This window comes from Podarcis filfolensis (genome assembly GCF_964270895.1).
Source record: "Podarcis filfolensis genome assembly, chromosome: 12".
NCBI classification, from domain to species: Eukaryota; Metazoa; Chordata; class Lepidosauria; order Squamata; family Lacertidae; genus Podarcis; species Podarcis filfolensis.
The window spans coordinates 6,433,907-6,457,471 of NC_139614.1; the positions used below are offsets into that span (position 1 = coordinate 6,433,907).

The 23,565-nt window shown below is 43.5% G+C and overlaps 1 protein-coding gene across 2 annotated transcripts in view; it reads left to right on the forward strand.

Moving 5' to 3' along the window:
* Positions 1-18,475, forward strand: part of HERPUD2 (HERPUD family member 2) — a 20,851-nt gene extending 2,376 nt beyond the window's left edge. Inside the window, exons 1-8 of one of the 2 annotated variants that reach the window (XM_083578195.1) lie at positions 1,087-1,155; positions 2,328-2,405; positions 5,801-5,914; positions 6,651-6,790; positions 11,399-11,521; positions 13,662-13,985; positions 15,905-16,019; positions 17,617-18,475. In XM_083578195.1, coding sequence (XP_083434321.1) covers positions 1,102-1,155; positions 2,328-2,405; positions 5,801-5,914; positions 6,651-6,790; positions 11,399-11,521; positions 13,662-13,985; positions 15,905-16,019; positions 17,617-17,778 — 1,110 coding nt within the window. In that variant the 5' untranslated portion in view covers positions 1,087-1,101 and the 3' untranslated portion in view covers positions 17,779-18,475. Of the gene's footprint in view, positions 1-1,086; positions 1,156-2,327; positions 2,406-5,800; positions 5,915-6,650; positions 6,791-11,398; positions 11,522-13,661; positions 13,986-15,904; positions 16,020-17,616 lie in introns of those variants that run through there. The other variant, XM_083578196.1, reaches the window with a different exon arrangement.
* Positions 18,476-23,565: the final 5,090 nt, after the last annotated feature.

Here is a 23,565-nt window from a genome sequence, read left to right on the forward strand (position 1 = left end):
GGGTGCGCTGCCGGACAGCACAACCGTTTGTCGTCTGTCCCTAAGTTGTAATTCTGCTTTTCTAGACACAGTGGGAGAGACACTGTCTCCTGGGCGTTGGCACCCTGGCCAACAAGCCGGGCCTTCTCCTGCTCTCTTGCAGTGCTGAAAAACCCCACTACTCCAAAATACGCTTCCAATAAGCTAGCGAGATTGCCTGCCTTGGCCTGGCATCCCGTACACAGCCACTAGTTGCTGGCCCTTCTCTGAATTTTTGTGAGACCAAATGGTCACCCTCGATCAGGTGGCACTCAAGCGTCCTCCGCCCTTGCCTGTCCTTTTTCTTCAGTACCAAAGTTACAGGTTTTTCAGTTATTCCTGAAAGTTCCTGCCTTGATTTGGCATCCTCCGAGCAGCAGTGCTCTCCGCACACTTCCCTTCCCTTCCGCTCCCACCATCTTTCCTATAGAAACATATATCACCAAACAATAAATACAGCGAAGGTCGCTTTGCATATTGTTTAGGTGTATTTTAAAGAAGCTTTAAGCTGGACACCTAAAAATGTAAAGCGGTGAATGCAATAAATGTATGTTTGTGTATGTGTGTCGTATAGGCTTTCTCAGCAGGAAGCCGAGATTGGTTGCACCTCTAGCTGAATGTATAGTTAGGTTTTTCCTTGCATAATGCACAAACTGTACAAAATGACCCAGAAATGCCTGCATATTCATGTCCTTACACTTTTGGTTAACTGGGCAAGAGATTAGCCAAGACTGGTGATCTCCCTCTGAGTGTTACATACTATGATGCATCTTGCTTCTTGGGGAAAAAAGAAGGGCAAACTTTGAAGATTCTAAGGACAACTTGAAAAATAAGACAAAAGCAGGAAAAGTGTGCTAAAGGGGAGGAGGAAACAAAAGCTTTTTAGAACCCCAGGGATTCCTATTGGCCAAAGTCCAGGCAAATTATCCATATTCTGACTTCATTCATTGACTAAAAGTACTGACAGATAGGAGCAGACAGGCCAGCTCCTTTCACAGAAATTTCTTCAAAGGCTGTCTGCGCATTTTGCTTCATAACTTTCTTTCCAGATGGGCCGAAGTCTGACTTAAAAAATAAAATGAAATGAAAGCTCTGAATTTGTTTGCCAGGTATCTCAGCAGTAGGTCTTGCTCCAATGTAAGTGTGCGTGGCATTGTAACCTTCATTTTCTTATCCAGGATCTGCCCACCTCACTCTTTGCACAATAATCTGTTAATCTGTGTAATTGCAGGCAATATTTCCTTCCAGTGGTAACCTCCTGTTTCTTATGACATAGGGCGAGCTTTTCAGGGACTTGCAGTGGAAGGAGCATTTGTGTAACTGGATCCTAACCCCAATGTGCATTACTGAAGAGTAAATCCATATAAAACAACTGAAATATCCCTCTTTCGGAAATACTCCTTGATACAAGGGTCACTGCTACGCTGCTCTGTCAGCACCTTTTACCTTTTTGGGTGGAAATCAGGGTGTCTTCAATCTAATTGACTTCAATCTATTTTATAGCAAAAGTATCAACAGATGCAGTCATAGAAAAGCTCATATTCATAGAAAGCGTTCATAACTGCTACATCAGTTAGAAGTACTGCTATGGAATCATACTGTATTTTTCCGTGTATAACACGCCCCCATGTATAACACGACTCCTATTTTGGGGGACTCCAAATAAAGAAATCCCCCATATGCACTGTCGGTGTATAAGACGACCCCCAATTTTAAACTTGAAAAAAAAGGGGGGAAATATATTCTTATACATGGGAAAATACGGTAAGTGTATTTTCAACTGTGTGGAAAACTGTAGGACACATTTTCCCTTTCTAACCTCACTGTGTTAGTGATCTCAATCTTAGCCACAAATCTCACGCTCAAGGGAAGCTGCATTTATATTTATATTTAAAATGTTGCTCCACGTGCTTACCTTTAAATTTAGCAACAACCAACACTTTAAAATGACAACATTTTAACCAAAGTACATTTGTTATTGTTCCCTGACCTCAGAGGTTTTATTGGTGATGCGTTTGATAAAGGGAAGGAGAAGCTATTTTGAGAAGTATAGGACATTAAGTATTCACATGCATTTGACTTTAAAGATTAGTTTGAGGGAATGTGCTATGACTAAAGGTGAAAGTGTGCTTAGGTCTGTATAACATGTGGAAATTGGAATTCTAAAAATAAGTTATGTGCATCTCAAATGTTAACCATCAGCATCAAGAATTTAAGACAAGTCTTCTTCATATACGCTTGTTTCCACCTCTAAATCAGTACGGTTGGGGGGGGGGAAATAAGAATTCTCCATTTGTCCCATCTCTTAGTCTACGAAGGATCAGAGACTGGTGTATTCTGGCAGGCTGCTTCCTGATCACCTTCAGCTGAAAGATATTCTCAGAAAAGTAAGCGTTACTTTCACAACTTGCATTTACGTACAATTGCTACTTGTAAAAATGCTGTACAAAATTCTGTTAAACTGCGTAGTGACTACTGCTGTGGGCGAGAGATGCAATTCAAATATTGTACAATTGCATGTAGGAAAGCGGGGGCAACATGATTTGATTAACTAACTACATAAGTAAAATAATTACTGCAGTATATATTCTAGTTTATTACACTGATATTAGTCGCCGGCTACTGAGATTGCAGGTAAAGGACGCAATGTCCTAACTGGTATACAGGTATTCATGCTGAGGATTTAAAGGTAAGATCTTGCTGTCCCAGTGTCTTTGCAATATTTCTGGATACGTGTCTTGAAGTTCAGCATGCACGTGACACATCATTCTTACTACTAAGATTTACATCTTCCAAAGCAGTCCCAATTTAAATGCTGTCATTCTGCAGATGTGAAATGAATATGCTAAAGCTACTTTTCCAGATTCTATCTGATACAGTATGAAAATACTGAAAGGTGTCAGCATAGAGATGCTCAGATTTGTGCAGGTAGCAATTAGTACACACACTCTAGATGAAAAAGTCAAAATATTGTGGTTAAATAAGTGAAAATCTCCAAAGTGATTCATTGCTCAAAAAGGAAGCTTGGGCGTGTGTTGAGGCCCATAATAATGATGAGGTAGGAAAAACTAGCTTGATACTTAAGTTCCAAGAGGATGCAAGAATATCTTGACCTCCCCTTTTTGCATTAGATCCCTTCTGATTTAACTCTTAATTGAATAAAAACCGGAACATATTGCAAGACGCAGGTGTGACTTGCTAGAATAAAATTCAAGCTCTTTTTATTTGCTTTCTTATGAATCCAAGTAATTTGCTGTACTATCTGATGACTGTGATTCAGGTGCTTGCACACCTGCCGGCTCTCTGTTGGCACCTTTGGCCCAGCTATGAGCACATGAGGCAATTTTCATTTCCATAGCTGATCCAAAGCGGAGTCCTTGTTTATGAACCTGGAGTTACTTAACAATATGAATAATATTTCACATTTATGCAGGACGCTTTGAGTTTTCAAAGCGTTTCACATACATTGGTCGTCCATACAATATCTGTGTAAGAAAGGCACGCCAGTAACTTTCTCCAGGTATAACCTCTGGTTCACATATGGTGGACATGCAAGAAAATTAAGGAATTTTGGAATGTAATCTATGATGAGCTTAAAAAAATGATTAAGGTATCTTTTACAAAAAAGCCGGAGGCTTTTCTCCTAGGGATACTTGGCCCAGACTTGCCAAAAATTGCGAGAGAAATACTCTTGTACGCCATTGTAGCAGCAAGAATACTAATTGCATTGAATTGGAAAGGAGAGAAAAGAAAGCTGGAGTGGCAAATTAAATGGATGGAATTTGCCAAATGGGCAAAAATGACAAAAAAACTGAGAGGCAACACTGAACAAATATTTATTCAGAAATGGGACATGTATAAAAAGTATCTTAAAGATTACTGTAATAATATAAAGTCAGTGGCAGGACTTGAATGACTTCTGTGTTGTGATGGGCAATTATAAGAGAATATATTATTGATTATTAAAAAGAAAATGGAGATTAATAGTGTACCACATAAAATAAGCAGTAAATACATGATGGGGTGGTGGGAAGTTGTTGGGAATGCAAGAAGAGTGTACAGTGAGCAAATATTGTTATTTTCTTTTTTGTAATTTTGTTTTGACCACATATACATTTGTTTGTTATGGTCTTTTAACCTTAATAAAGCATTAAAAATGGGGGGACCTCAAAACCCTCTGGTTCATTGTAATAGTTTGTAATAAATCAGTGTGGGATGCGGGTGATGCTGTGGTCTAAACCACAGATCCTAGGGCTTGCCGATCGGAAGGTCGGCATTTCGAATCCCCGCGACGGGGTGAGCTCCCGTTGCTCGGTCCCTGCTCCTGCCAACCTAGCAGTTCGAAAGCACGTCAAAGTGCAAGTAGATAAATAGGTACCGCTCCGGTGGGAAGGTAAACGGCGTTTCCGTGCACTGCTCTGGTTCGCCAGAAGCGGCTTAGTCATGCTGGCCACATGACCCGGAAGCTTCTTCGACCAGTAAAGCAAGACGAGCACGACAACCCCAGAGTCGTCCGTGACTAATGGTCAGGGGCCCCTTTATAAATCAGTGCCTATAGGAGAAAGATACATTTGTCTCTTAGAGAGAGTGTGTTCAAACTGTTGTTTCTGAATCACTAGCCTTCCTTGGAAACTAACAGTTTTCTTGATGAGAAGATTGGTAATAGGATCTTCTGCTAAAATTCAGGGGAGCGTTGACCATGTTCTATGCGCACTCTCAATTTGTGGTTAATAAGTTTTCACAATTTTCGTGCACAGGTGTACCCTGGAGCACATTTCTCCTGAAATGTACCGGGAGTCTGTTGCACACGTTCAGAAGTTTGATTACAGACTAATCAATATTGATTGAGGTCGGGGATTCCCTGTGGATAGAAGGTTTGAATTCCACTGCAGGATGAGTTGCCATAAGCTTTGTGACTTGCAAGGGTTTGCTCTCTGGGAGCTTTATAGCTGGAATTCCTGTGGGATAGACAGACATGCCTTTCTCTAAATGCAGGTATTGATTCTGACAGAACAGCTCGGATGAGTAATTGCTTTAGCCGTTGATTTTGAAAATGCAACTTATCTATAGTTTGATAAATAAGCTTTTCTTTGGTGAAATGATTCACCCGACTGTCACCAGAGGAAGGGCAGATTTTTTTGGGGGGGTGGGGGGAGTTCATCAGTTTTAATTAGAAAATTGGATTTTGAACGGAAGGACTAGCTATGGTAAAAAGTGCAACTCTGGTTCTCCTCTTTTGTGTACATTTTTAAGAACAAAAATCTTAGTATAAGATGGGTCAGCAACCTAAGGCCCATGGGCCACAAACAGCCCATGGGGGTCATTTAACAGGCCCATGGACCCCCACTGCCCACTCGGTTGGCTCCCATGCATGGTGCTAAACTGGCACAGAGCAAAGCAGGGACCGCCTTCTGTGATGCTGGCCGGCTTCCCATTGGCTGCAGGAAGCTCCTGCAGCCAATGGGAAACTATGACGCCTCTTCTGTGCCGGAAGGAGCGCCAGAAATAGTCTTTGCGCATGCATGTGCGCGTGCACACACTCCGGCCCACTGCGGTGTCTGTGGGACCATGAACTGGCCCAAGCCGCAAAAACTTTGCCGACCCCGGTTTAAGACTTCTCTAATATATATTTTTCCAATATTCTGAAATATATTTTATTCTTCAAGTAACAGTGTAAAATATTTACTTGCCTCTGAACCGTTCAGCTGTAATGTGTATATACCAAAATTGTATTTAAAAATTGCCTATTTTTTCTGCTAAAACTGCTCACTTTTTATTTTAGCAAGATGAGTATCATATGGTTCATCTAGTATGTTCTTCACGGACACCCCCAAACTCTCCAAAGCCTGATACCCTTAGGGAAAACAATGGATCGTCAGCACCTAGCAACAGCTCGGTAAGTTGGCTTTGTGTAAGGTGCTATCATTAAAGCTCTGTCAACAATGCTCTTTTACTATAATACATCCTGACAGGAATATGATGACAGCATGGCCATGTTTCAGCTTGCAGCTTCATCTATTTCAATTTTTTTTTTTTAAAGTATCAAAGTGCTTGACTATGATCCCAAGAGGAAACAGGTCCTGGGTTGTATAATGGAATTGCAAAATCCCTAGACTACTCAAATTGTTGAAAAACTTGCTGTTTTTCATGCTGCTGTGTTTGGGAATCCTAGGTGTACTGACATTGTCGTGTCTACTCCCCTCTCCCCAAATAATTAGTGTGTAATTATGATATTTTCACTCAGAATAGGAATACAGACCCACTTTGTAGAATGCTATTTCTTTTCCCCCTGCAAGTCATTGTGATCTTTCCCCCTTGATAGCAAGAACTGCTTTACACATGATGTTTTTCCCACGTGAGGAAAATTTTCATTTTTTAAAAAATAGGTTGCCCCTCACTAAGGAAGCAGGCTAGGATTTTTATTCACTCAAGAGTCTTAAAGGAAAACAGCAACAAGAATTCACAGAGAATAATTGCGAACCTAATGGTTCAGGGAAAGTGTATTGACTTCAGGTGTGAGAGGTATGCAATGTGAAATACTCGTTTTTGCAAAGTTTGGGGGACCAAACTATTCAGCATAAAACAGAATCCTTTCTACATCTCATGGAAATTATCATTTTTTTAAAAAAAAGAGTTCAGAACATTCAGGATCAACGACTCCTTCGCCTTCTCAAGAATCTTCACATACAGCTGGCACCGATGGTGTAAGACATCGCAACCTGGCACAGAGCAATCCTGTTCAGAGCCATCCGTTCCCTTATATAATGCAAGGGTAAGTAAAATGCTGAAGGGCTTTTGCAAGAGCTTTGTTCAAACATTCTGACTCCAGCTACAGAAGCTGAGGCTGTTGAACAGATTCTTGGGCTGGAGTATTGTATACGGGGGTTTGAGAGAGCTGTTGCTGTTACTGATACTGTTGTTGTATCTTTAGTTTTAGATCTTATGATTTATGTGGAAATGGTTTCCATTAGGTTGTGTACTTTTTATGTTTTTTATTTATTGTTTATGACTTCTGCTATGTTTGTAATTACGTAGATTTTGTCATGTTGTAAGACACGCTGAGCATAGTTTCAACTACGAAAAGGCGGCATACAAATAAAAGGATGATGTAGATGATTCATTTCTTGCCACGTACTGTAATAACAATATTGCAAGATTACGTTTGGCTGAAATGTTAAAAGTCCTGTGGACACTAACCAGGTTGGAGAAAAAGGCAGCGGATTTCTCCTTGTAAAACAAACAAGCTTCCATTTATTGTATTTGTTTAGTGAATTTATTTTGTGAAATTTATACGCCGCTCGGTGGTAGAAATAAACCCCAGAGCAGTTTGCAAAACAGGTAATCAGTATACCTAAGGGCTCTTACAAAATTTCTGTGTGTGAATAACTTGTATTTCCCCACCACCGAGTATAGAATGATTAACTTTTAAGTTTGCTAATGATGCTCTTCGTCATTGCTGTGTTGAGCAATTTTCTAAGCATCTGGTGCTTTTATCAGTGCTTTCATCAGCATCTGATAGGCCTTTCCTTCAAGATTTATCTGTTGCATAGCAGTTTATGGAATACATCTGCAAGTGCCGTACATCAAAAGAAGATGCCTTCAGTGATTGCTTTTCACTTGTTCTGTTCTAGGCTGACGAAAGTGAAGGACAAAAAACTGTGCTCACTTCTTAGAGAGGGCAACTGGTCAGGGTCACAACTGAGGTTATTCACTTTTCCCAGCTTCCATCGTTCATTAAAATAATAATTCAAGGCAACTCTTTTTGTTCCTGGATTATTTTTACTTCCAAAGAGTTAAAACTCAATTTGGGGGAGGGATTATTGGGTGACACATGGTTTTTTGAGAAAAAATAGTGTTGAAGATAGTTGGCAGCTGTATCTGCAGAGGCAGTTATGTTTACTGTGGCCTCCTAGCTCATGCTAAGATTTCTCCATGTGATTATGAAACTCATTTGTGAACACTTGGAGAAACTAAATAGGTTTCGCTTTCATGTGTGAACTGCAGGATTGATAAAAAAACAGACTGTCTCAAAAATAAGCTGGTTTGAAATGAAATCCGAATTTGATACAGGTGTGTTAAAATATATAGACATACTTTAGACCAGATCCCTTCTATCAGTTGTGTTTAGGCTGTTGTCCTGTTCCCAATTACCTGGAAGTAAACCATGTTAAACTCCATGGAAATCACTTCTGAGTCGCTATACAGTGGTGCCTCGCAAGACGAAATTAATTCGTTCCGCAAGTTTTTTCTTCTTGCGAGTTTTTCGTCTTGCGAAGCACGGTTTCCCATAGGAATGCATTGAAAATCAATTAATGCGTTCCTATGGAGACTGCCTTCAGACCAGGTCCGGGGACAGTCTGTCCCCGGACCTCTTCTGAAGGCTGGCGGGGGGGGGGGAGAAGGACTTTTCTCCCCACCGCCAGCCTTCAGAACAGCCTTCTGAAGGCTGGCGGTGGGAAGAAATGCCCTTCTCCCCCCGCCAGCCTTCAGAAGAGTTCCCCCAGGGCTGCCTAGGCTGCGGATAGCAGCCTGCTGCCCCGCGCGAGGGGCGCTCTTAAGCAGAGCGCCCCTCGCGCGGGGCAGACATTCGCAGCTTGGGCAGCCCTGCAGGACTTCCCTGCAGGGCTCTCCAAGCTGCGGATAGCAGCCTGCTGCCCCACACGAGGGGCGCTCTTAAGCAGAGCGCCCCTCGCGCGGGGCAGACATTCGCAGCTTGGGGAGCCCTGCAGGACTTCCCTGCAGGGCTCTCCAAGCTGCGGATAGCAGCCTGCTGCCCCGCGCGAGGGGCGCTCTTAAGCAGAGCGCCCCTCGCGCGGGGCAGACATTCGCAGCTTGGGCAGCCCTGCAGGACTTCCCTGCAGGGCTCTCCAAGCTGCGGATAGCAGCCTGCTGCCCCACACGAGGGGCGCTCTTAAGCAGAGCGCCCCTCGCGCGGGGCAGACATTCGCAGCTTGGGGAGCCCTGCAGGACTTCCCTGCAGGGCTCTCCAAGCTGCGGATAGCAGCCTGCTGCCCCACACGAGGGGCGCTCTTAAGCAGAGCGCCCCTCGCGCGGGGCAGCAGGCTGCTATCCGCAGCCTAGGCAGCCCTGGGGAAACTCTTCTGAAGGCTGGCGGCGGGAGAAGGGCTTTTCTTCCCACCGCCAGCCTTCAGAACAGCCTTCTGAATGTTGGCGGTGGGGAGGAAAACCTTCCTCCCACCGCAAGTCTTCAGGACAGGTCCCAGAACAGAGGAGAAGCACAGCGCGCCTTCTCCTCTGTTCCCGGACCTGTCCTGAAGGCTTGCGGTGGGAGGAGGGCTTTCCTCCCCACCACCAACATTCAGAATGCTGTTCTGAATGTTGGCGGTGGGGAGGAAAAACCCTCCTCCCACCGCAAGCCCCGGGAACAGAGGAGAAGCGCTGCGCGCCTTCTCCTCTGTTCCCGGACCTCCCACTGCAAGCCTTCAGGACAGGTCCGGGAACAGAGGAGAAGGCGCGCTGCGCTTCCCCGCTGTCCCCGGAGATTTCCCTGTGGGCTTTCGCCTTGCGAAGCAAGCCCATAGGGAAATTCGTCTTGCGAAGCCGCTAAAAAATCGGAAAACCCTTTCGTCTTGCGGGTTTTTCGTTTAGCGAGGCATTCGTCTTGCGGGGCACCACTGTATAAGATTGCACTGTTATCCTGCTTTTTTGTTTAAACGAAAGTTCAAAAATACCCGAACACTCTAAATATGGGAAAATGGGTTAATTTTCTTCTGTACAAATTATGACTATTTAGACTACCAATCAGATAAACCTACTTTCGATCTCATTGGAGGGACTTTTCTATCTAGTAACTGCCAGTTGCTTCTGGAAAATTCTAGGCATATAGGCCTCATATAGGTGATGTTGAATAGTGCCCTTACAGAGGGAGCCAAATAAAAACCTTTCATTTCATAACGACTTTCCTGTCTTTCAAAAGGCTACAAACCTCTGCAGCCTAGAGGTTTGGGCTTATGCACCTCTGGTTGCAAACCAGTATGTTTTATCGCAACAATATTCTTGTTCAGGAACAAGATGCAAAACTGATTGCTTGATTAAAATCTATCTACTCTGGTGAACTCTACCTGTAGTGTATTAAATTCTCAAATTCACTCATAAATGTGTATTGAAACCCACAAAATCTACTCTTTTGCACTCTTGTTGCCCAATACTGATAGCTTGTTTCACTTCCTTAAATGCTTTTGTTAGGAAACAGTCAAAGTATTCTTTGCAAGGAAAAATATTTTAAGTAGAGGCACATGTGGCATAATGGAGACCAATCAGATTATTCTCCCAAGAATTTTATATTGTATTGTACATCAGAACTTCTAGTATTCTCCCCACTTCTCCCATCTCCTTAGTCTTGAAAGTATATTGTGAATTAGCAAGGTCTCCTGTGGCATCTTGCAGCCAATTTTCTTTCTAAGAGAGGAATTGTTGTCTGATGCAATACAGTTGCATCAACTGCTAGCACTGTAAATACTTGTGGCCCTTAAAGATAAGATGGGGCATTTCTGTTCTTTAAGATTCTCTTTAATGCACGTGAGCGGCTGACGGTTTTATATCATGCCAGCTTCTTCTAAAATCACTTTGGTATTTGACCCTGCTAACTGAACACTCTGCTTTGCAAATGCTGTAGTTGTAACATGTTATCACACATTTGGTGTGAAGTAGCACACAGCGCTTGTTCCTAAATATTATATGAGTATATTTCCTCTACTGTAAAGTGTTACGTCCTGATAAATGATACCAAAGTGTGATCTTCTACTTTAATGGAAAATGACAGTGAAAATCACTCTATCTGTCTGTCTGTCTGTTTGTGTTTCTTTCTCTCTCTCTCTCTCTCTCTCACACACACACACACACACACACAACCTGCCAGGGTCTAAATCAGGCTTCCTCAACCTCAGCCCTCCAGATGTTTTGAGACTACAATGCCCATCATCCCTGACCACTGGTCCTTCTAGCTAGGGATCATGGGAGTTGTAGCCAAAAACATCTGGAGGGCCAAGGTTGAGGAAGCCTGGTCTAAATTAACAAGGAGGATAACTCTTTTGGTTGTTGCTGATTACACCTCTAGGAGGCCTGCAAGGGGTGTGTGTGTGTTGAAACGCTCCTGAATTTCCTGTAGTACTAGATTTCTGCATGCTTGCAAAATGCTAAATTAAATTTAGTAAGGAAATTAAATTTTAAGGAAAATGTGCACAGGTGAAATCACCCTGTTAACACATAATACCTGATTCCTGATTTAGAGACTTAAAAGCAGACTGTCCTCTCCTTTTGTCTTTGTGGGGAAACGTGTTCTATGTAACTTTGGATATTCCATTGATATTCTAACTATATATGTACAACCTGGCATGTAATTTGCTTTGATTGTCTGCAGCAATGTAGGAAACCAGTTCCCTGGACAAGGAGTGCCAGCTGCATTTCCTGTGTACCCTGCTTTCAGCCCACTGCAGATGATTTGGTGGCAACAGATGTATGCCCGCCAGTATTACATGCAATAGTAAGTGTGTTCTTTAAATTAGTACTGAGACAGCAGAGTGGCAGTTAAGACATAGAGACAAGCCTGCAGCTTTCTTATTCTTGAGTAGGCACTAGGACACCCCCAGGCGAGTGTTGGCACCCTCCACTTGCTTGAAGCCGCCCTAGTGCGCCCTCAGAAACACCTTTCAGGTGAGTGCCAACGCTACCTTCCCTGGGCTTTGGTAAACTAAATCTAAGGTGAAAACATATTTTCCCCAAAACATTCACCATAATAATTTCTCCTTTGCGAGAAATGCTTACAAATGCAGCCTTACTTTTGGTTCATGCTTTATATTGGAGAAAAATGAATATAAGTTTGTGGGATGTGATACATAAGTAGCAGTCAAATACAACATTCCTTGTTTTCCTAGAGTGAACATGCAAGGGGATGTTTGGTCCAGCCATTTGGAACTTCCTGTTTCCTCCTGGGCTGGGGCATACTTCACTTGCATGTGACTAGAGGTGGGTGTGACCTTACCTGTGCAGGTAACAAAAGCACAAGGCACTCAGCGCTCTCTTTGACATCCTCCGTCGCTGGAGCAACAGCTCTTTTTAGCTAGAGATGCCCTGTTGGCTTTGAGCCAACAGAGGACACTGGGACTATCTCCATATGGCAGGCATGTCCAGAGTCTATTTCGGGGGCCTAATCCTGCCCGGTGGTCAGTTAATTCTTTGGTCGGCCCTCATGGCCCTTCATTTCATCAAATCTGGCCCTCTTAGAAAAAAGTTTGGACACCACTGCCATATGGGATAGCTCCACATGTATATATTTTGTAACTAAGTCTGCCTTCAGGGATCCAACTGTGAACTGATGATGTCGTAAGCAAACTTCTTTTACTGACTTTAAATAAGATTGTCTTGTGTTCATTCTTTTGAGAGGGATAAAAGGGGACTTACCAGGAACATACAATTCAGTACTGAATTGTATGATAGTGAGAGGCTTAAACAAGCCTGCAACCAGCTACCCACTATGTGTTAAAAGGGGAATGCACTCTGCTAAGTAAAGGGACTTGGTAATGCAAGTTAGGAAGGATATTAATAAGCAATATATCCTCTCCTGCCTCCCTGAACATTCCCACAAAGTTGAATTGTGTTATTGTTTCATGTATTATTGTTTCATGGTGAAGAGCATTCTTAGGACCTTGCCTTCTCATCCGTTGGCTTTCAGGATGGGTTCCGCCAGAAAGTGACAGGCCGCCACGCCACGCCACAGCTCTGTGTTGGCCTAGACTGTGCCTTGGCCAAAGGCCTGGTGGAACAGCTCTGTCTTGCAGGCCCTGCAGAAAGATGTCAAGTCCCGCAGGGCCCTAGTCTCTTGGGACAGAGTGTTCCACCAGATCGGGGCCACGGCCGAAAAAGCCCTGGCTCTGGTGGAGGCCAGCCTAACCTCCCTGTGGCCAGGGATCTCCAACATGTTTTTATTTGAAGACCATAAGGTCCTCCGTGGGGTGTACCAGGAGAGAGGTCCCGTAGGTACGAGGGTCCTAGGCCGTATAGGGCTTTAAAGGTTAAAACCAGCACCTTAAACCTGATCCTGTACTCCACCAGGAGCCAGTGCAGCTGGTATAGCACGGGTGAATGTGATCCCCGTAAGGAGTCTCGCCGTGGCAATCTGCACTCGCTGGAGTTTCTGGGTCAGTTTCAGGGGCAGCCCCACGTAGACTGAGTTACATTAATCAAGTCTGGAGGTGACTGTCGCATGGATCACAGTGGCTAGGTCAGGTCTCTCCTTGTCATTGCATGTCACAGTGGAAGTAGATAAATAGGTACCGCTCCGGCGGGAAGGTAAACGGCATTTCCGTGCACTGCTCTGGTTCGCCAGAAGCGGCTTAGTCCTTCTGGCCACATGACCTGGAAGCTGTACGCCGGCTCCCTCGGCCAATAAAGCGAGATGAGCGCTGCAACCCCAGAGTTGGCCACGACTGGACCTAATGGTCAGGGGTCCCTTTACCTTTAAATTGCTTTATGAATTCACCGCAGTGGGCAGTATTGAAGGGGAAGTGTAACCTGTGCCAGGCTATGAATGCGTTTGCCCCGGGTAGTTCAGCTGACGATTGTGAAGAATGTTCATGCATAGATACCTAACGAAGGTGGTTGTTGTTTTTTACACCCCTCAACAGTCAAGCTGCAGTTTCAGCCCAGGCAACGCCCAGCACGGAATCGGACAGCCCCCCTGTTCCACAGCCCCCCAACTCTGAGCGTGCTCCTGCCAATGAGCCCCCAGCAGCACCCAATGTAGCCCCACAGGAGAACAGGCCTGTCAATCAGAATGTGCAGATGAATGCTCAGGGAGGCCCAGTGATGAACGAGGAGGACTTCAACCGAGACTGGCTGGACTGGATGTATACCTTTTCCAGAGCAGCTATCCTCCTTAGCATTGTCTACTTCTATTCGTCCTTCAGTCGGTTTGTGATGGTGATGGGAGCCATGCTGCTGGTTTACCTGTGAGTAAATGCTGCTTATTGATACACAGCGCTTTGGTCTGGATACAGAGCACTTCCCCAAGTACAGCATTTCGACAGTCAATGCAGTACAGTGGTACCTCACTTTTCGAACTTAATCCGTTCCAGAAGTCCGTTCTTAAACTGAAACTGTTCTTTAACCAAGGTGCACTTTCCCTAATGAGGCTTCGTACCGCCGGTGCCCTTCCACTGTTCGGCTGCTGTTCTTAGACTGAGGTAAAGTTCACAAACCGGGACACTACTTCCGGTTTTGCGGAGTTCGTTAACCTGTTCGTAAACAGGACTGTTCGTAAGCCGAGGTACCACTGTATTGGTTTCCCTGTATTGTGTAGTGGAGTTTGCCCAAGGGAGATGGTGACTTGCCCAGTCCATTCATGGCCAAAGTGAGATCTGAACAAGGGGTTTCCCAATCCCTATTGCTTTCCTCTGCTCCACCCCAAGTTTGACCATTAGCATAATCCATGTAAATAATGGTCAAGGGTTTTCTTGTCAGCTACGTGATCAGAATCTGAACTTAAAAGTTTGGCTGATGGAAAACTAATCATTTTAGAAGTTCATTTCTGTTAGTACAGTGGACGCTCGGGTTGCGAACGTGATCTGTGTGGGAAGCACGTTTGCAACCCGCAGCGTCCGCAACCTGCAGCGCCGCATCTGCGCATGCGCGGGTCACAATTTGGCGCTTCTGCGCAAGCACAAAGCACGATTTAGTGCTTCTGTGCATGTGCAAGCGCCGAAACCTGGAAGTAACCCATTCCGGTTACTTCCCGAAATCACGCAACCCGAAGCATCTGTAACCCGGGGTATGACTGTATTTAAAATGCGTTAAAAACAAATTAATTTAAAAATTGTACTTTAAGATAAATACTTAGCATGTGATATCTGATGTTGTATGAGCTTGCCATTTCAATTTCCAAAATTAATACTTACACCTCTAACAACGTGGAATCTTTCTGGTTTCCTTCAGGAGGCTGAGGCATGTAATAGGAACTGAATTTTCTTATATTGTTTTCAAAAACCTATTTGAAACAGATGGAACAGCACATATAGTATCAGTGACTGAGCATCTTAAAGACAAAGCTTTTATTAATGCAAACTGAAGGGAGAATGAATCTGAGTATTTTGAGCATTGCTTTCTGTGATCAGGGGGGATCCTACAGGGGGAGCGTTGTAGATCAACACAAATCAGTTAGGGTAGGCACCGTGTTCACATTGGGTTCTAACAATGCTGTCCGTTAAGCTCACACACAGTATGTGGGCATGTGGTGGGTTATTTATACTCGGAGAAAATGGGTGTGTGATCTCCATGTGTACCCTCTGCATTGGATCAAGAATATATGAGCAGCCCTATTAATGTTTGGTTACGTTTGCCATGGTTGTCGTGTGCTCATCTGAATGAAAGTAGAAAATACCAGTGTATCTACATTCTGTCCTATGAATTAACTTGAACCATATTTTACAGAAGCAGCATCTGCTGCTATGTTTCATATTCATTCATAAGCTTAAACCATTTTTAAGGGCAGAGGTGGAGCCTTAATTGCTCTACTATCTATCCTGATGTGCACAGCTTTTCTGTAAAACCAGCTTTTCTGTACATAATTTACTTTGCCAATAACAAGAATATGCAAATGATTTAAACCGAGCCTTTTGTAACTTTCCTAAAATGTCTGCAAGCTTGCCTAGGTCATGCAGCTAGTTCCACGTGTGGTTAAATAGGGACCTCTCTTCCCATTTTAGTGACTATTGGCATCTGATTTGGTCTATTCCTTCTCTACAAATCAGGTTGAATAATGAGCCTTCCAGTGGAGAGCTATTTCACTGTTCCATTGCCAACATTATGTTTGTTTTCTCAGGTTAGGCAGGTATGATTTCTAGTAACTTTGCACATGTGTATTGTAAAACAGACACCAAGCCGGATGGTTTCCATTCAGGCAAGAGGGACTCCAACAGCCTCCAGGGAACAATGAAGACCTGAACCATGATGGGCAAAATGTAAATAATGCTGGACTTGAGGAGATGGTAGGTGGATGCACATTCATGTTTCCTTTCCAAAAAATATATGTACCTGGAGAGTGGTACTGTTGGCAGTTTTAAGACGTGCTGACAGCTCTTCCTTTAAAAGTGAGCTCTTACATTAAGGTAATGAAATTAAATTAAGACTACCATCCCATGTTCAGTTAACCTGGGAGTAAGCTTCTGGGACGCGGGTGGCGCTGTGGGTTAAACCACAGAGCCTAGGACTTGCTGATGAGAAGGTCGCGGTTCGAATCCCCACAATGGGGTGAGCTCCTGTTGCTCTGTCCCAGCTCCTGCCAACCTAGCAGTTCGAAAGCACATCAAAGTGCAAGTAGATAAATAGGTACCACTCCGTCAGGAAGGTAAATGGCATTTCTGTGCACTGCTCTGGTCCGCCAGAAGCGGCTTAGTCATGCTGGCCACATGACCCGGAAGCTGTACGCCGGCTCCCTCGGCCAGTAAAGCAAGATGAGCGCCGCAACCCCAGAGTCGGTCACGACTGGACCTAATGGTCAGGGGTCCCTTTACCTTTAAGCTTCTTTGAATGGTGGAACTTTCTTAAGGTCTACAGGGCTGTAGGGACAAATGGTTAAATTGCACTTTTCAGATACATCATGTTGCATTCTCTCATTTTGTCAAATTTTACCAAATTATTATATCCAACTACATCATAGGTTTCTTTTTTAAATAAATTTTATTTTTGCATTTTCTATTTTACATAAACAAATGAATTAACTACATAAACATACAATCCCTTTAGACTCCCCCCATTGTGGATCTTAATGTAATGATTTCCCCCTCTGCATCTCTTTCATAACACTATTTTTATAAATCCTTTGTCAATCCCCAGTTAAAATTTTTACTACAAGTTTTCTGTCAATCCTACCAATGTATGTAATTGTTTACAGTAACTTTTCAAATGAATTATAAACCTTCCCCCTTCTTCATTAAAGAAAGACCTCCTCTTCCTGGTTTCTAATTCTTCCTGTCAGCCTTGCCACCTCGGCATAGTTCATCAATTTTGTCTTTTCTTTGGTCAGATTTTCATTTCTGGGCTAACAAGAGCCCTACATCCTAGAATTCTGTATATATAACACGATTCCATCACTGCAATTTATATCCCTCTGATTTGAAACTGTTAAAGCCCCACGGAGGACCTTAAGGTCCATAAATAGCAACACCCTAGTGGTCCCGGACCCTAAGAAAGTCAGATTAGCCTCAACCAGAGCCAGGGCCTTTTCAACACTGGCTCCGACCTGGTGGAACGCTCTGTCTCATGAGACCAGGGCCCTGCAGGATCTGATTTCTTTCCGCAGGCGCCTGGCCTTTGGCCTGGAGCCAATTTGATTCCCCCCCTCTTTCTTTTTTCTTTTTCCTTTCTCCTCCTGTGATGAGGCTGCATTTTAATATTTTAATGTTGTATTTTAATCTTGTTTTTAAGTTGTATTCATTCAACTTGTTTTTATTACTGCTTGTTAGCCGCCCTGAGCTCGGCCTTGGCTGGGGAGGGTGGGGTATAAATAAATATTATTATTATTATTATTATTATTATTATTATTATTATTATTATTAAACCACTTGGGGAATTTGTTTTGCAAAGGAGCACCTTATGGACGACGGGATTGATGAAGACAGTGGCGAAGATGTCGTTGACGTCAACGCAGAGCATCCGCATCCCGGCTTCATGGCTTCCGCCTGGTCCTTCATCACCACTTTCTTCACGTCCCTCATCCCCGAAGGGCCTCCCCAAGTTGGCAACTAAGCCAAGCAGGAGCCGTCAGTAGCAGAGGAGAGTTATGCTCAAAAGTGGAAGTTGACTCTGGGCAGGGGGTATTTTAAATACAGTGCAATTTCAAGATTTATAATGTAAACTTTCTGATCATGGTGTACAAAAATGTGTATTTTTTTCTCTCTCTCCGCTTTCTCATGCTTACGGATATTTTAAGCAGAAATGGACTACTAAATGCTTTTTAAAAGATTCTTTATGTAAAGAAGAACAAATGTAAAAAAAAAAATTAGTCTTCCATGTTTTTTTTGTTTCAATTGTGATAACACTGAGGCGAGAAGCTTGTAGTCGGTGTGCGGCGTCATCCCTTTAAAGAGTTGTTAAAACACAAATCTCGGGAGGAACTCTTTGGAAATAAGACCCTTTGCAGTAAAAAAACAGTACCTGTATAGGAATCATTGTGTATGTGGTTTTTAAAATTGCTTAAAGTAAATCTGCACCATAGTTTTGAGTTGGAGGCAACACCGTTTTGCCAGGGGCATGTATTCCCCCCCTTCACTTCATGCCACAAATGACATAGCAGCTCTTCAAAGGGAACAGACAGTGATCGAGTGCACTACAAACTGTTTAATACATGCTGTACTTTTTTTTTAAAATACATGTACTGGGAAGCACAGAAACATGTAATTAGTTTTTTAATTAAACAAAAAAGAAAAGCTACGGTGAAAAGAAACACATTCTTTTGAATTCTTCTGTATTCATCTCCAGCAGGAGTGGCCAACTCCCAAGAGACTGCGATTTACTTACAGAATTAAAATCTGGAAGGTCAAAGATGTGGAGCTTTTTTTAGGGATGAGGAAAGCCCCATTTTGGGGTGATTCAAGTGATAGTTGTTGAGCTTTTTTTTGAATGTTCCAAATTATACAAATACATATCAAATAGTCCAAATATTCTGCCTAAATTATATATTTTTTTGTTGGGACTTCCCATGCTTCAAGTTCAGGGGGCCTCTGATCATCTCATATCTCTGCTGCCTTGGATAGTCTTTCCAATAGTTCCTTTAAATCTTCCTGTTGTTAACCTTCCTTCTTTCATGGCCTCTGAGTTGTTTCCACATTCAAGTTGAAGTAAGCAATGATGTGTTTCTCTGTGGATTTTATGTGTATGATTCTCCTCTGTTGCAGTATCTCCTCACACGCTGGTGTTTGTGACAAATCAATCCAAAAGTCATTTCGCTGCCGGCAGACGCCATCTTCTCCCAGTTCCGATGAAATCAAATCTAGGCGTTTGCTCATTAATTTTCCCAGACCGGTTGCATCAAACATTAGCCTTTCCAGGGGAGATTTACCAAATCAGACTCGAAATACAGATAACGACATATTAAGAGCACACCTCCCCCTATGACTATCTATAACTCTGCAGCTCGGTCTTATTCCATCATGGCGGATTTCCAGATTAAAAAGTGCATCACATCTCAACATTCTAGGAACAGGAAGTCCCGTTTTTAAGGGTTTGGGGAGATAAAGAGGAACAGCCGCTCACCAACAGATCGCTGGGGAAACGAAACAGCCTCACTGAGTAATCTCTCGTCTTTTGTTCTGCAGATCGTGCAAGAATAGAGGGCGGGACAAGGGGGTGGGCCCAGATTCTATTTTACCAATGCCATCGACTGCGATCTACCCAAACCTCCTGGGGATCTACTAGTAGATCGCGATCAACCTCTTGGACACCCCTGATCTATAGGAACACACCGGGCTCCATACAGCTCAAGAGCGTGGCTGTGCAAAGGGAAGAGGCACATAGGTTTTTTCGGGTCACCTCCCTCTGGTAAAAAACTTAACAGAGGATTTTGAACTTGCATTTGTAGAAGATAGGGATTGTTGGTTTTCTTCAGGAAAAAAGCGGGAGTCAAGTAACTCCGAAGGATTTATAATCGGGGGTTTGTTGGCACCTTGTACTATGCGTAGCATGTAGAGAACCCCTTTTTTTGAATCTGGCATAACCTGTTAATCCGAATCATTCTTTTGGCACACTCTGAACACAACATGTTTTAAAGGTGGAGCGATAAACGTAGGAAAAAAATTTGTATTTTGCAGGCCCTAAAAATGCTGAAGTCAACTGTTTATATCTGGAAAATCCTGAGGTTGCTGGACACATCTATCAAAATGTTCACTGCTGAACCCAGCAGAAAGGGAAAACCCAGTTTCAAAAGGAAAATTGCAGAAAGAGGAGAAAGAGAAAGAACGGAAGACCTATTATTTGCAATAATAATTAAGTTTGAGAAGCAGAACTAAGGAAGAAACACTTAACTCCATCATAAATGTAAAAAAATAATAATGTTTTGGAATGTCAACACTGCTGCCACTTTAAAAAATGTTAACTCTAAAGGATGTGTTCTTATGTTAGGACCTCTGCCTGCAAATATCAAGCCACAGTATGTTAAATTTCAGGTGGTCTTGGTACTTCAGAGGGTGCCATAGAATATTCCCCCCCCCCCGCTCCCTGGGCCTATAAAAGTTCAGTTTGTTTGGGTTTTCCATTTAAACATATATAATCACATCATTATTATCCAGTTTATGTCTTTGGCTCTTTAGAGCCTATTGACTTCCTTCCTTCCCTCCCACCTCTTGGCTTTCAAAATTAACCTTTATATCACAGCATTTTATATATTTTCCAATACTTAATAAAACTCATCACAAAATACCTCCAAGTTTGAATAAATGTAGAAAGGTAAAAAAATTCTCATTACAAGTCTTCAGATAACCCAAATAGTGTTGTTAATTGCTTACAATGATCTTTCAGATATCGTATAAATTTACTCCAGTCTTTTTTGGAATACTTGATTGTGCTGGTTTTGGATTTTTCCCGTCAGCTTTTCCAGTTCTGCAAAGTCCCATCGTTTTCATCTGCCACTCTTCTTTCATTGGTACTTTTGTTGTTTCCATTTTTGGGCTAAAAGGGTTCTTGCTGCTGTTGTTGCGTACATGAACAGTCTGATATCTTTTCTTGATATTTCTTCACCCAGTAAAAAAGGCTTTTGGTTTTTTAACAAAAGTGTTTTTAAACATCTTCTTTAACCCATTATATATCCTTTCCCAGAAAGCCTTTTTACTACATATGGTAAAAGATACCTTCATTTTATGGAAGTTCAGTTTGAACGCCTAGTTTTGGTGGGTAGGAAGCAAACAAACAGTTCAGCTGTGCAAAAGGTGTTTTCGCTGGCCAAGGGATAACTGGCCACTTGGCATACAGTCTTGTAATACTGGGGGAGGGAATAATTTGGTGCCAACTTCAGAATTATTGTGGGCACCCTCCAGTAAAGGAATTCGCTCTGATCTTGTCCACATTTGCAGCCTCTTGTCGCTGAGCTTAACTGATGGTTAGTGACCAACCACAGGTTGCTTTCTTGCATGGTAGCAGCCCATCAGCCTTGTTTATCAGTCTAAGAGGTTCTGAACCCTTATTTTTTCTGGCACTGGGGCCGGATTTAGGTTTGATGAGGCCCTAAGCTACTGAAGGCAATGGGACCCTTTATATGTCCAGCTGTCCTTTGTCAACAACAAATTGTCACTGTTTTTTATGTTGAATGTATGCTATATGGTAATTTATGGACCTATTGGGTATCTAAAGCCATTTGTACACAACAAATAGGAGGCTGCACAACACAAAACACTGTTGCTGTATGTAGGTTTCATTTTATTTTATTTTTATCTTTTATTTTGGAAATGTACATCCAGGGTTTTCTTCCCTTAAAATTTTTTGGGACCCCCAAGAGAGTGGGGCCCTAAGCTATAGCTTGTTTAGCTTATACGTAAATCCGGCACTGGTAACGATACTGGTTTTTGCTTTTCACAAGTCTGAGATGTTTTTTATTTTATTTTATTTTTTAAAAAGTGCATAGTTTAAAACTCACATAACCAAGTTATAGTTTGGCAATTGAAAAGGAGAAAATATTTCCAAAATTCGAATGAGCCAGTCTTCGAGTGCATCTTGGCCCGATTGTGCTATCCTTCTGTTTTGTGGCTTAGAGGAAATGGTCTTACCAGATTTCAGCTTGAGCCACGTGAAAAGATTTTCAGCAACTTGGAAGTGTGTTTGTCTTCTGATACCAACAACTTACCGTATTTCTCGCTCTATAACACGCACCAGACCATAAGACGCACCTAGTTTTTGGAGGAGGAAAACAAGGGGGAAAAAATATTCTGAATCCCAGAAGCCAGAACAGCAAGAGGGATCGCTGTACAACGATCCCTCTTGCTGTTCTGGCTTATGGGATAGCTGCACAGCCTCCATAAGACACACACACATCTCCCCTTTTTAGGAGGGGGGAAAGTGCGTCTTATAGAGCGAAAAATACAGTACTTGAAGGTCCAATCCAATCCGAAGGAAAGAAACAAATTTAGGACAGAAGCCACAGTCTATCCACAGTTTATTCTAATACTGCTTGCTGATCTCATAGTTACTAATAGCACTGGTGGTGGTGCACTGCAATTTGATTGTGTAATCTGACCCTGCTCTTTTGTTCAGCACCCATGTGACCATCACAGGAACATTTCTATTGGTTCTGCTACTTTGGGGGCAATGTGTCAATCCAGCACATGTGAGGAAATGCCTGATTTTTGTGTTTCTGTTTCTATGTGGCATGTCCTGGGGTTTAGTTTTCCAAGTAGCTGCCATGTACAGTTCTGAGTCCTGCATGTGTTCAGAGTTCTCCAGGATCCACTGCAATATTGCAAGAGATCCTGGAATGTACCTTTGGAACAGATGCCAGAAATAGTCTGAGATCTGAGAAGTATCACCTTGTGTAATCTATCTCCTAAGTTTCTTACCTTGTTTTGAGTCCAGGATCCGTTCCGGAGCCCCGGACACTCGGCGAAAGGGATGCTCGACAAAGTGCCAATGTGCACACGCACATGAGCGGTTTTGCGCTTCTGCGCGTGCGCAAGCGGCAAACACGGATGGTTTGCCCCAGACATTCCATGAAGTGGACGCTAAATGGGGCGAACTCACAATGAGTTACTACTGTATATACGCTGCTAGCACTTCTACCCTAGAGAGCAATTGCAATATTGTTGGCACCCGTCTGTCTCGGGAGACAATGGACCAGTGCCTTTGCAAGTGAAGTCAGACTGTTGGAAGGTTATAGCACCTGCTGTGATAGTAGAGACTGATATGGGAGAGACATGGTGGTTGTAGCCGGGGCAGATGAAGGTGTCTGGTTGTGCTCCTGCAGATGCACCATGGTGTTTCTGTGCTCCTCCCAGCAGTCATTCCTCCTCTGGTCAATGCTATGGATGCATAACCTGTCTCCAGACATTGCGGCCATGTACACAGGGGTGGAGGAAGGGGGGTGCGGTGGGTGCAGTTCGCAGCGAGTGCCACCGCTGGGGTGTGTGTGACAAAACACGTCTCCTGAGCTCTGCGCTGCCCAAACTATCTGCCCACTGCCTCCCCCCAGCTGTAGGACGGCTGAGTAGGAGGAGGCAGGCAGACTCCGGAGGGCCCACGGTGCGTCCCACCCTCACCCCGCCCCTGTGGGCAGATCGCCCCGCCCCTGGATGCGCCACCCCAGGCGCCTGAGCGGCTTCCTCCGCCGCTGCGTGTACAAGGGATTCCTACACGGTGGAGTTGAAGTGTCCAGCCTTCGTGTCATGTTTGCAAATGTCTTTGTAGCACAGAGTTGGTCTGCCAACATAGTGCCTGAAGCCAGCTCTCTGTAGAGCATGCCCTTGGGCATGGGTAGGCAAACTAAGGTCCAAGGGCCGGATCCGGCCCAATCACCTTCTAAATCCAGCCCGTGGATGGTCCGGGAATCAACGTCTT